The 13953-nt window shown below is 41.4% G+C and overlaps 1 protein-coding gene across 3 annotated transcripts in view; it reads right to left on the bottom strand.

Moving 5' to 3' along the window:
- The window catches only part of ITPR2 (inositol 1,4,5-trisphosphate receptor type 2), a 598268-nt gene extending 586162 nt beyond the window's left edge, over positions 1 to 12106 (bottom strand). For all 3 annotated transcript variants that reach the window (XM_068970194.1, XM_068970196.1, XM_068970195.1), the window contains exon 1: positions 12015 to 12106. In XM_068970194.1, coding sequence (XP_068826295.1) covers positions 12015 to 12106 — 92 coding nt within the window. The remainder of the gene's footprint in view (positions 1 to 12014) is intronic.
- Positions 12107 to 13953: the final 1847 nt, after the last annotated feature.

The raw sequence follows: 13953 nt of genomic DNA, 5'->3' as shown, positions 1-13953 counted from the left end.
TTTATTTAAAAAAAAAGAATAACAAGAGATACCTACAGGCAGCTTTTCAAGAGTTCCAAGACAATACAATATAAGGTTTGCAAATAATTTAACTAAATGCAAGTTGGAGGGGACTTAACATTCTCTAGTTTTTATAAATAATACACTTTGATTTGCCACTGGAAAAGTTAATCAACAATTTTTTTAATCCAGTTTCGTTTTTGGTTGGGTTTTTGTTTGTTTGATATGTTGTATTTAGCTCTGATAATCCATAAGTTCTTTACACAATTTGAAGAATCCTCTTTTCAATAGGAGATAATACGTGGAGAGTAGTAGTGTCTGCTCCTAGTGGCTATTTCATAATCAGTCATTACCACAGATCTTAGAGAGCTAGACATCTAGGAACTGTCTAATTAAAAACATAAAAGTTTGTTCTAAGATTCCACTGTAGAGTTTTTTTGTATAACAAATGCATAATAGAAGTCCGGCAATTTGCAATTTTCACGAAGAGATTTTTCTGATGATATTTTAACAATGACTCAAACACTTTAGATAGAATCTTAATAACACATGCTTGAATTCTAAGAATTTAGATATGAATTTAGATTATGCTTTGTTCACTTCCTAAGTCTTTCCTGGCCATCATGGGAATCTATCTATGGCCTCTATTGCTTGTTAAACACCCACAGGAAATGAGGGCAGAGTGGGCTCCACAGATACCAGTACTCTACGCGAAATGGAGTGTGTGTGTGCGTGTGTGTGCGTGCGCGCACACGTGCACCTGTACATGCATGCATGTGTTGACAGTCTCAGGCACTATGAAACAAACAAAAAAAATTATAACTATTTTAGATGGAAAGTTTTCTTTATTAGCAAAGCTTCCAGGGATCTAGAAGACAACTGAAGTCCATGATTAAGGAAGAAAAATGATGAAACACTGGGATAAGGAGAAATAAGGGGGAAAGGAATGAAATCAGAATATTCAAAGAAGCTGGAAATACTATAAAAATTCCCCCAAATAATTGCCAAGTTTCTGGGCTTTATATCCTGCCCTCTTTACCCCTTGTCTCAGCAAACTGACTAAACTCAGTTAACATGTCTCAGCACATGACAAATTCAGAGGGCCTGAATAAAACAAAGCTCTTACATTCGATAAATAAGCATAAAATATGTTCTCAGGATATTTCTTCAATCTTTGCACATCTCAATAATATCAAAATTTTGCTTCCTTTTTTGGAGCTATTAATATAAACAGTAAAATTTCACTAATTCTTTGAATAAAAGAAAAAAGTACCAAGAATATATTGTCAAGTCTAGTGGTTAGGATTCAGCACTCCCACCACTGCGGCCCAGGTTCGATTACCAGGCAAGGAACTGGCTAATTTAGATCCAGAGGCTCACGGCAACAGTTGCTATGGGCCTTGGTCAGTTCCAGAGATTTTTCTTCTGTGACCTTGGTACAGGGCTCCACACTGTGACCTTGGTATAGGGCTCCACATACATGATCAAATTATGGACACAGGTTTGAGACAAATATTCACCTTAATGATCCCACAAAGTTCAGCTAAATATCACCTCCTCTCTGAAGCCCTCTTTGGGTCATACCACTCAAAGAATCCGCTTTGGTTTCCCTGTGATCTCTGTTTTTAATCATCTTTATTTGAAAAAAAACTGCTTTATGTTGTAGTTATTCAATACCAATCTTATCTCCATGACTAAATAATGACTACATTGATTTCACAAATATTTATTAAATGCCTACTATGTAGCAGGAATTATGTGAGGTGCTGAGCATACAAGAATTAAAAGTAAGAGTCAGTTCCTGATCTTGTGGCATTTACAACTTTGAGGGCAGAGATGTCAAATGCCCTTAGACTCCCATAGATCCTAGTCCAATGTCATACTACAAATTATCAAAGGAAGTCTGAATTTCTGAGATAATAATTAAAATAGCACAATATCTGGCATCTCTTCATGCTGGATCCCTAACACATAGTCAGGGTTTGTTAACTATGTGTCATATGAACCAGTGATTCATCTGCAGCATCCTCCAGCATAAACCACATCACCAAGAATGGTCCATAAACTTGATCATGCTGGGGACACATTTTCAATTTCATGATTAAATTTTTCTGAATAAACTGATAATTTATTTTTAATTCAGGGTTGGAGTTCTGTAGGTTTGTGTCAGAATAAACTATAAAATCACTATTATTAACCAATCATTGATTTGAATTTTGAAAGGGCTAATCTATCCATTTCAAAGATATTCAATAAAAACAATTACTCAAATGATTTCAATCACATACACACAAAGAGCCCTCATTAAGTAATACCCATAGAAACTGATAGACAATAAAAGTTCCATAGTGGGTACTAAGATTATTAAAATGAACTAGTCAGTCATGCTGAAGGGCATACTTCTTACATGTGTAAACAGACTTCTAAAATAGACTGTATATTTACTGCACAAGTTAGTGTTAGTCACTCAGTCATGTCCAACTCTGTGATCCCATGGACTGTTGCCTGCCAGAATTCATGGAATTCTCCAGGCAAGAATACAGGAGTGGGTAGCCATTCCCTTCTCCAGAGGATCTTCCCAACCCAGGGATCAAACCCAGGTCTCCCACACTGCAGGCAGATTCTTTACCATCTGAGCCACAAGGGAAGCAAAAGTTAAATCAACCATTTATAAAGGATCAGCATTACTGGCCAAACATTTTTCCATAATACATTTTAAAACACCAACAATAAATAACTAGGAACAAAAAATTTTATGGTAAACATATGACCTATATATTTTAGCAACATGCAGTTCCTGGTTTGTGGGGTTTGTCTACTGACAATGACCAGGAAAATGCTTTCTTTATGCTTTTTAAAATAAACGTTGATGAACAGTAATAAGAAACTGAAGATCCTCAAAAACATTATTTTCATTTTAGTTAACTGTGCTGTTAACAGTAATAAATGTCTAATTAAAGAAATATATGTATAATCTGGGAAACACAGGAGACCTAAGAATGAAAATAAAAATGAAAATCATGCACCCATCCATGAAACGGTGTCACCACTGTTAGAAAACATGCTGCAAGGTCTTCGCTTTCACTATTTTCCGTGGATATTTTTTTCTATATTTTTACATCAGAATTATGGTTTTCTAAAGCATATATTAAAAACATTCCCACCTAAATCTGCATGAGAGTCGAAAACCCCTGTGCATTTGAAAGGCACAATCAATTTTACTCATTAAATAAATGAATGGATGAATGACCATTAAAATTTCACTTCTCTGATTACTATCCGGTGATTTATTACCAAGTTCTGACGTAAACAAAAGGAGGAAAATTCAATCACTTGTTATGCTAGAAATTTGTCACAGAAGTCCACTGTAACTTCCTTTATATTTATATGAAGATACACCTTGTGTCCGGAATTTGTTTTAAAAGTTTGAATTTAACTTTTAAAGTATTCTGTCTATACGCTGAGTTCCAAAGGGAATACATGATTGTGAAAAGCACTACCTATGCAAAAAACAAAAAAAATGTTTTAAGTAAAAAAGCTCTGTTAAATAAAGAACGAGGGCAATCATTTGCCTTTGAATTCTCTTCTCCCAAAGTCAAGGCACTTAAGGAAGCATGGTTGTTTACCTGACTGAGCTCTCCACCGGAGAGGGTCTAACAGCTACCCTGTTGTTTATGGAATGACTTCAAAGTTTAAGAAATGGTCGACCTTTCAGCTTAAAATAGACTTTATGTTCACCACTTCAGAAGCTGTCTTTGTATTCTAGCTGATTTCAAGTTCCATAACATGACACTACTAACCCTCACACTTTCCAAAACAACTCAGTATTCAAGATTATACTGTCTTCTTCCTCCTCTTTAAAGACACATGCAAACATCCAATGGATTTTTAGATACTTTTATCATAGTAACAAATGCTGTAGCCAAAACAGAGCTAAATTTATACACCTAGTTATAGAGAAAATAATGGCTGTTACTTGGAAGAGTTTTATCTAGAAGAGACTAAAGATAAATTACAAATTAATGCAAACATAAGTCAGCTGTAACCATTCCTGTTTCATCCAAGTCTCTACTGATTAAACAGTCCTATTAAGGGGAAGATTTTCTAAACTATGAAAAGAACAGAAAAATTAAATAAGTAAAAGAAGAAAAAATTAACAGTCAAATTTGAAAACATTTAAATATTAAAAACTTTAAGCAGAAAAAAAGCTCAGAAAGGAAAATTCAAGGGACTACAATTGGAAAAAATAAACATAGGACTTTACACAGTCTTGTTCATTTATCTGAGGGATTAAGTCAGAATTATAAATGACCCACCATTCCCCTACCTGATATCCATCATTGAACATGGAAACAAAACTCATTGAACTGAGAAAAATCAAACATGAACTAAAAATAAGAGTCCTGATCTTTAGCCACTTTGGCTAAGCAACTATTATGATACTTGGCAGTCACTGCTTCAATGGGTGGTCACCTGAGCATTTTCTCAAACCTTAACAAGCTGGTATTGATTCTTGGTAGGTCCTGAGAAGAACCCTCAAACCAAAGGCAGTAATCACTTAAATATATGTATACAGACGTACATGATCACATACGCTTGTCATTCACTGAACCCTGAACTACGAGCAGAACAGACAATGAAACAACAGTGTACTTTTCACTGACTCTACTGTCCCGTGGAATTCTGTCCCGCTCACTCCCACAGTGTGGTATGAGATCCTTGATTAAGGCGATGTACCCAAAATACCTCATGTCAGAAGTGCCAAGGCGAGGACTTCCAAAACTAGGTTGAATTAACACCATACACAAAAATAAACTCAAAACTGATTAAAGACCTAAATGTAAGACCAGATACCATAAAACTTTAGTGGAAAACAGAGAAAACTCTTTGACATAAATCGCAGCAATATCTTTTTTGAGCCATTTCCTAGAGTAATGGAAATAAAAGCAAAAATAAACAAATGGGACTTTATTAACTCAAAAGCTTTTGCACAGCAAACAAAACCATAGGCAAAACAAAATGACAGCCCACAGAATGGGAGAAAATATTTGCAGATGATGTGACTGACAAGAATCAGGCTCCAAAATTTACAAAGAGTTCAGGCAGCTCCATATCCAAAAAACAAACAACCCAATCAAAAAATGGGCAGAAGACCTAAGTAGATATTTCCCCAAAGAAGACCTACAGATGGCCAGGAGGCACATGAAAAGATACTCAAATCACTAATTATTAGAGAAATGCAAATCAAAACTACAATGAGATATCACTTCACACCACTCAGATTGGCAAACATCAGAAAAAACCTACAAACAATAAATGCTGGAGAGGATGTGCAGAGATGGGAACTCTCCTGCACTGTAGGTGGGAATATAAATTGGTGTATCCACTATGGAGAACCATATGGAGTTTCCTTAAAAAAAAAACAAAAATAGAGCTACCATATGATCCAGCAATCCTACTCCTGAGCATATACCTGGAGAAAAACATGGTTTGAAATGGTACAGTCACACCAATGTTCAATGCAGCATTATTTACAATAGTCAAGATGTGGAAGCAACCTAAATGTCCAGTGAAAGAAGAATGGATAAAGAAAATGTGGTACATATAAACGATGGTATATTATTCAGCCATTAAAAAGAATGAAATAATCCTATTTGCAGCAACATGGATGGACCTGGAGATTATCATACTAAGTAAAGTAATTCAGAAATAGAAAACCAAGTATCACAATATCATTTACATGTGAAGTCTAAAAAAAATGATACCAATATACTTATTTACAAAACAGAAATAGAATCACCTACTTAGAGAATGAATTTATGGTTACCAGGCGGAAAGGGAGGGAGGCACAGATTGGGAGTTTGGGATTGACATACACACACTACTATATATAAAATGGATAACCAACAAGGATATACAGTTCCCTGTACAGCACAGGGAACACTGCTCAATATTCTGTAATAACCTAAACGGGAAAAGAATTTGGAAAAAAAATGATAAATGTACATGTATAACTAAATCACTTTGCTGTACATCTGAAACACAACATTATTAATCAACTATGCTCCAATATAAAACAAAAATTTTAAAAGAAAACACAAGTATCAATGACTAGCGAAGTAAATCTCAATATAAAAAAAATAGAGGAAGGGGAAAGAGACAATTAACGCTGCATTTGGTGCAAATAAAATCATCATCCTCAAAAACTCTACAAATCACAAATGCTGGAGAAGATGTAGAGGAAAGGGAACCCTCCTACACTGTTGGGAATATAAGTTTGTACAGCTACTATGGAAAACAGTATGGAGGTTCCTCAGAAAACTAAAAATTACCATGTGATCCAGCAATCCCACCCTTGAGCATATATCCAGATCGAACTATATTTCAAAAAGATATATGAGCTATGTTCACAGTAGCACTATTCACAATAGCCAAGACATGGAAACAACCTAAATGTCCATCAATAGATGGACTGATAAAGAAGACGTGGTACATAGATACAATGGAATATTCAGTTCAGTTGAGTCGCTCAGTCGTGTCCAACTCTTTGCGACCCCATGAATCGCAGCACGCCTGGCCTCCCTGTCCATCACCAACTCCCAGAGTTTACTCAAACTCATGTCCATCAAGTCGGTGATGCCTTCAGCCATCTCATCCTCTGTCGTCCCCTCACCCTCCTGCCCCCAATTCCCCCCAGCATCAGAGTCTTTTCCAATGAGTCAACCCTTCACATGAGGTGGCCAAGGTATTGGAGTTTCACCTTTAGCATCAGTCCTTCCAATGAACACCCAGGAATGATCTCCTTTAGAATGGATTGGTTGGATCTCCTTGCAGTCCAGGGGACTCTCAAGAATCTTCTCCAATACCACAGTTCAAAAGCATCAATTCTTCGGCGCTCAGCCTTCTTCACAGTCCAACTTTCACATCCATACATGACCACTGGAAAAACCACAGCCCTGACTAGACAGACCCTTGTTGGCAAAGTAATGTCTCTGCTTTTAATATGCTATCTAGGTTGGTCATAACTTTCCTTCCAAGGAGTAAGCATCGTTTAATTTCATGGCTGCAATCACCATCTGCAGTGATGTTGGAGCCAAAAAAATAGTCTGACACTGTTTCCCCATCTATTTCCCATGAAGTGATGGGACCAGATGCCATGATCTGTTTTCTGAATGTTGAGCTTTAAGCCAACTTTTTCACTCTCCTCTTTCACTTTCATCAAGAGGCTTTTTAGTTCCTCTTCAATGGAATATTACTCAGCCATAAAAAAGAATTATATAATGCCATTTGCAGCAACACAGATGGACCTACAGATTATCATACTAAGAGAAATCAGAAAGAGAAAGATACAGAAAGATACAGACTTCCCTGGTGATTCAGCGGTTAAGACTCTGCCTTCCAATGCAGGGGGTGCCAGTTCAATCCCTGGTCAGGGAGTTAAGATCTAACATGCCTCAGAGCCAAAAGATCAAAACATAAAACAAAAGCAACACTGTAACAAATTCAACAAAGACTTTAAAAATGGTCCACATCAAAAAATATTTTTAAAAAAGAGAAAGGTAAATACCATATATGATATCACTTATATGTGGAACCTAAAATCTAAAACGTGACAGAAATGAACAGAAACAGTCTTCTGGACATAGAGAACTGACTTGTGGTTGCCAAGGGAGAGGGATTGGGGGAGGGATAAAGCGGGAGGCTAGGGTTAGCAGATGTAAGCTATTATATAGAGAATGAATAAACAACAAGGTTCTACTATATAGCACAGAGAACTATCCTATGATAGACCATAATGGGAAAGAATATTAAAAACTATACACATATATATATGCATAACTGAATCACTTAGCTGTAAAGCAGAAATTAACACATTGTAAATCAACTATATCTCAATTTTTAAAATTAAAAAAAACAGCGACACCACATTTGAAACTGTACAGTATGTCCCCAAACTCCTTCACTTTTAAAAGAAAAATAAAAACCATAACCTTAAAGTGTACAGTAGCAAAAAAAAATTGTTTATTTAAAAGATATTCATCTTCATCCAACAGGACTTAACAGTTTTCCTTAATGTGTTTCCTAAATAGATATGTAGATCAAAAATTAAGTTAGAAAATATAAACCAGGCCCCTTTGTTACCAATACAAGCTGGAAGAACAATATTTTACCTTATTTAGCAACAACTCAAGGCTTCAGAAACATCAGGTAAGTACTAGTTAAAGGATAATTGTGGGGAGGTGGGTGGGCGGGAGGGAAATGCAAACCTTTGCAACAGGAGCAGTCTAATTTCTCAGACTAAGAAACTGAGCTTAAAAGCTAGGTCACAGAGCCTACAAAAATCTTACCACACTTCCAGTTGGAAAGGCCTCTAAAAGGGCCTACTGAACTCTAACAGAATGAAAACCTGTAATTTTTTTTCCAGCTGAAAAATTCATGACTTTATTGCAAGAAATTCCCCAAAACCAAATAATAACAATGTGTATTCTCTCAAATTTCCATACTAGATACTAAAATCAGATACGATTTATCTGCAGACAAATAAATATCTAACAATTATCTCGTGATAATTAAGCTGAATTTGAAAAACCATCACACGACCAAAAGTGTCAAATAGATAAAGAGTGAAAACAGAAGTCAGAAACCTTTAGCCTCATTTTTAGCTCTTCCGCTGAGTTTTTAATATTACAGTGGAACAAACTATGCTGGCTAACTACAATGCCAACGTCTCCAATCAAGCTCTCTGATTCACTTTAACAATTTACACACCTTTGAAGAAACTTAAGGGCCACAAGGGAGAAGGCAATGGCACCCCACTCCAGTACTCTAGCCTGGGAAATCCCATGGACGGAGGAGCCTGGGAAGCTACAGTCTATGGGGTCGCGAAGAGTCAGACACGACTGAGCGACTTCACTTTCACTTTTCACTTTCATGCTTTGGAGAAGGAAATGGCAACCCACTCCAGTGTTCTTGCCTGGAGAATCCCAGAGACAGAGGAGCCTGGTGGGCTGTCGTCTATGGGGTCGCACAGAGTCAGACACAACTAAAGCAACTTAGCAGCAGCAGCACCACCACCACCAAGGGCCACAAGAATATGAGCATAATGTGGATTTTCCTACAAACTGTCTAAAAAAAGTGGGGGGCTCTTTCCTTTCTGTCTCTTCCATTCACTTTTATAATACTCTAGGGGTGGGACAAGCATATGCTTTTACTCTCTACAAAGACATGCTGACATGAAAAGGGAATAAATGATATGAACAAGGTTATAATTAACAATAGGCCTCAGACAACAGATCTCCCTCCAACTATAGAAGAGCAGAGAGATTCAATTTGAAGTATGCTCTCTCTCTTTGATAGAAAAAGTGTATTACTACGATCCTACAACAATATAATGAAAAACTATAATGCTGCTTCCATATTTATGGCCCTAAAAAAGATGCAAGGTAACATATCTACCAGTTGTCTTCTACACTAGCAAAGCAGATGATGCTACTTTGCCTAGAGAACATTTCACGTCGCATGCACATAGGCTCCTGCCAGTTTTGTAACTCCTAAAACTCTCAGGCCAATGTAGTTCCATGAACTATATTGTACTCCAACTATTCCATGGACTCCATAAAGAAAAAGAACACTCAATCAAAGCACCAAGCTTCACCAGCAGCAGCATACCCAATCCTCACCTTAGAATTGAGCCACACAGAGGTCTTGTCATAGTAACCTCAAAAAGAATCCGTTTGTCAACAGAAAAATAACACTGCACAAACACACTCTAAAGCAACTCGACTTCCACAACACCAGCAAGAAATGTTGAATACAAATCTACATGCTACATGAAAGGTCAAGCTTCTTTCTTTCAAGGCTTAAAGACAACAATATGTAACCAAAGAAAAGCACACTTGGCTGAGAATCTGGGGACAGGGCTACAGTTCCAGCTTTTGACATTAATGCCCTCTGCTTCGTAGGTAAGTCACTTCATTTCTCTTCCCCTCCGTTTCTCCACCTTCAAATTGAGCGGGAGAGACACTACAAGTGCTTAAGTAGGTAGTTACCAAACACATTCCTCTGCTGAAAGTGTGTATGAGTCGCTCAGCAGTGTCTGACTCTTTGAAACCCCATGGACTGTAGCTGGCCAGACTCCTCTGTCCATGGAATTCTCCAGACAAGAAAACTGGAGTGGGTTGCCATTCCCTTCTCCAGAGGATCTTCCCAACCCAGGGATTGAACCTGAGTCTCCCGTATGGCAGGTAGATTCATTACCATCTGAGCCACCAGGGAAGCCCTCTTTTGCTGAATAACACACTACAAAAACATGGCTTTTTAATTTGACTAGGTTTTATACTTTATTCCTAATCCTTTTTATTATTTTGTCCAAGAGTGTCACTATTGCTCACAGTTACCAAGGGAGTGATAATTACAATAGCGAACATTTTATACAACTGCTCCCGTGCCTGGTGCTATACTAAACACTTTATGTTAACTCACTTCTTAGCACAGTCCTATGAGGTAGTAACCACAATCTTCCCATTTTCAGAGGTGAGGAAACTGGAATGCAATTATACAACTTGCCCAGGGTCATCAGGTTCATAATAGGAAAAGCAGAGATTTGACCCCAGGCCCCTGCAGCTTAACCACTATGTTACCTCCACAAAGAGTCCACAGTGGAGAAGGGTGATGTGCAGCAGAGTCCATCCGCAAAATGTTACTGGGGGCCCAAACACTGACCTTGTACTGTGAACTCTCCCAGAAACAAATGTCAGCTTACGATTTACAAACTCAGCACCAAGCACGTGTTACAGCTGTTTTTTTGTTTTTTTTTTTCCTTCCATGCTTTAGTTTCACAATAAATTAACACTGATCTTAAAGGAATTACATTAAATCTACCTCCCTTCTTTCACTCACTAGAGGAGACGCACAAGTAACAGAAACTGTGGAAGTTGGGACTCCCATGTCCCCTGTCAGGTAGACACCACCCCGTGAATAGCATGGCTCAAAGTCACCGTCCAATGACCCTGCATGTTAAGTCGTGTGCCCTAAAATCTAACAGCAGGAAAAAAAAAAAAGTGACCAGTCATAAGTGGAAACACCAGTTCCTCAGCCTAAAATCTCTAAGACTGGGGAGTCCAGCTACTGAAACTAGGCGGCAACAGCAACAAAAACCGTGCCTATCAAAAGACAATGCAGTGCGCATTAAAACTACAGGCTGGTATTCACCATCAGGACAGAGAGAAAATACTAGTAATCAAGGAAGTCCTCTTTACCCAGCTAGCACAGGTTATGTTTATATACCTACTTCCCCCATTCAAAAATCAACTTCAATCTCAAGAGCCAAGCATTTGGCTGCATCCCAGGAGAGGCTGAGCATTTCAACTGCCCCAGGCCCGGAGAGGGGAGAAAGCAGGTGTGAGTTCTAGAACCCAGAAGCCCCCAGGACGCCCCCGAGGAAAGGGCGAGTTCCCGTTTGGCACGGCCAAAAGGAAATTACTTCAGCGTAGCGGGGACAGTGAGCTCCTCCCGCAGGGCAAAGCCACACTCCTCCCGCTCGCCTCATCGTCCGTCTCACGTCCAAGGCCACAGACTTTTATCGACTGCTCTTACAAACCCGGCCGTGAGGGGCAGGGGCTTGAGAGTCGTAGCGAGCAAAGGTAGGGAGAGAAGCCGTGTTGTTTGTGTTGTTTTCTTTTTTTCCCCACCTGTAAGGGTAAAAAAAAAAAATTTTTTTTTTTTTTTCCCCAATCAAAACAACCCACGGAGACGCCAACGAGGACTTCGTCGGGCCTGTGTTCGGGCTTCTGAATCACTTCCTCCTTTTCAGATGCGTCTGAGCTCGAGATTACGAAGTTGCTGAGAAAGTCCTGCCTCCACCGGCAGCTTCCTGCGAGCGCGCGAGCCGAGCGCACCGCGCTGTCCGCGGGCATAGAGCCTGCCCAGCAACCCCAGGCGAAGGGGATGAGCTCCGAGGGGACCGGGCGTCACGGCTCCCCAGCCCGCGCTCCCCACCCGGCGCCCTGGCTTACCCCAGCGTGTTGATGAAACCGTTGACCGAACCCTCCGCGTACAGGGACACGATGTCCCCTATATAGAGGAAGCTGGACATTTTATCGGACATGCTGCTTCATGCTCCGAAGAAGACGTCCCCTTCTCTTCTCAGCACCCGCGCCGCCCTCTCCGGGGAGCCGCAGCGGCAGAGGCGGAACGGAGCGCCCGCCTGCAGCCCAGAACAGCGGCGGCGGCGGCGGCAGGCACGACCAGAGGAATAGAGCTGCGCCGGGAGAGCTGCCAGGACCGGAGCCGCAGCTCCGGAGACCCCGCGACGCGCGCCGCCCGGACGCCGGGAGAGCTGCAGCCGCCGCCTCCCGGCAGGTTTCCTGTTCCTTTCAGAACTTTTCTCTCCGACACCTTTGCTCCTCCTCCTTGCTCCTCCGCTCCCGCCTCCGCGAACCCTCCGCGCTCCGCGCGCCTCCGCGGCGGTCCCGGCCGCCTGGCCGGATCTGCTGCTTGCAGAGCCTTTGGGTCCCCTCGGGGAAATTTTTGGACCAGGTGGTGGTGCCCATTGGGCGAAGGGGAGCCGAGGAGCGTGGGGACAAGGAGGCGGAGGCCAATCAGGCAGCGGCGGCAGGGGGCGGAGCCCGGCCAGGGAGGGACGACTTTAGGGGGCGGGGGACCCGGCCCCCCGGGAAGCCGCGGCGCGCGCGCACCGAACGCGGGGAGGCGCTGGAGGGGCGACAGCGGGGCCCCCGAGCCGGGAAGCTGTCGCCCGAGAGCCGCCCTGGAATGGCTAGACTTGGGATGCGACAGTTCCCGCCTGGGAAGGCGAAGGGCAGCGGGGTCCAGACCGGTTCCCGGGTCTTAAAGGGGGCGGGGAGCATGAGAATTGGCGTTGAGGCGGACGCGCTGGACCCGAGCAGAGGGAGCCAGCCTCACGCCTGCAGATGAAAAGGAGGAGTCAGGGTGGACTGGGTGCGTGGAATGGGTAATATGCTGACTGAGGGAGAGAAAGGTGTGTTGAAGTAAAGGAACAAATAGAACTTTTTCAAAATACACAATAAGGAAAGAAAATACGAGGGAAAAGGAGGGAGACAGTGGGGAGGGAGAGGGAAGGGTTTGTCACCATGTGGAGTTAGTAGTTTAGGTTTTTGTCTCTAGTATTAATGTAAGGCGTTAGTGAAACTTGACCCGTCAGCAGATGTCCAGGTAGACGCGAGGGAAAAGTCACTTGGCCGAGCCAGCAATTTTTTAGCCAACCGTAGGCAGCGAACCTTCTCTTAAACCTCGGAGGCCGCGCCTCCTGCTCTTAATCCCAAACCCAGGTTTAATCTTCCACCTCCGGAGCCTGCTGTTACCCTCTCACCGACAGCCTCGGTTTGTTTCCTTTTTAAAGCTTCTGACTCTTAAAGTTCCAACGGTCATGAATAAAACTGGCAGCGGGACACGTTTCCACACCTTCTTTGTTGTTTTTGTAACTCTCGTCTTATCATTTTAAAAGACTTTGGTCCTATCCTTCCGGAAGACCTGGAAAAGGCAAACTTGGGCAGCAGTTAGGACTCTAGACACCCAGTAAAAGAATTTCGACCTAAGTAATCCCCCCAGAGCAAGGTTTGCTGAAAGGTGAAGGGACTGGGGCGGACAAACAGGTGTGTGCCAAACTGTGCAACTGATGGAAATTTAAATTTACAGTGCAAGGCTGTCTTACATTTTGAAGATGGTTGACACTTATATAATGGAATGTAAAGCTAGTTCTGCAAAGTTGCTTTAGTCATGTCGGATTCTTTACGACCCCATAGTCTCTAGCCCACCAGGCTCCTGTGTCCATGGGATTCTACAGGCAAGAATGCTAGAGTGGGCTGCCATTTCCTTCTCCAGGGGATCTTCCCAACCCAGGAATGGAACCAGTGTCTCTTTTATGTCTCCTGCATTGGCAGGTGAGTTCTATACTGAAGGAATAAGCTTAATATT

The sequence above is a fragment of the Capricornis sumatraensis genome, chromosome 4 (assembly GCF_032405125.1).
Source record: "Capricornis sumatraensis isolate serow.1 chromosome 4, serow.2, whole genome shotgun sequence".
NCBI classification, from domain to species: domain Eukaryota; kingdom Metazoa; phylum Chordata; class Mammalia; order Artiodactyla; family Bovidae; genus Capricornis; species Capricornis sumatraensis.
The sequence above is the reverse complement of the archived record's forward strand: the minus strand, read 5'-3'. Positions and strand labels throughout refer to the sequence as shown.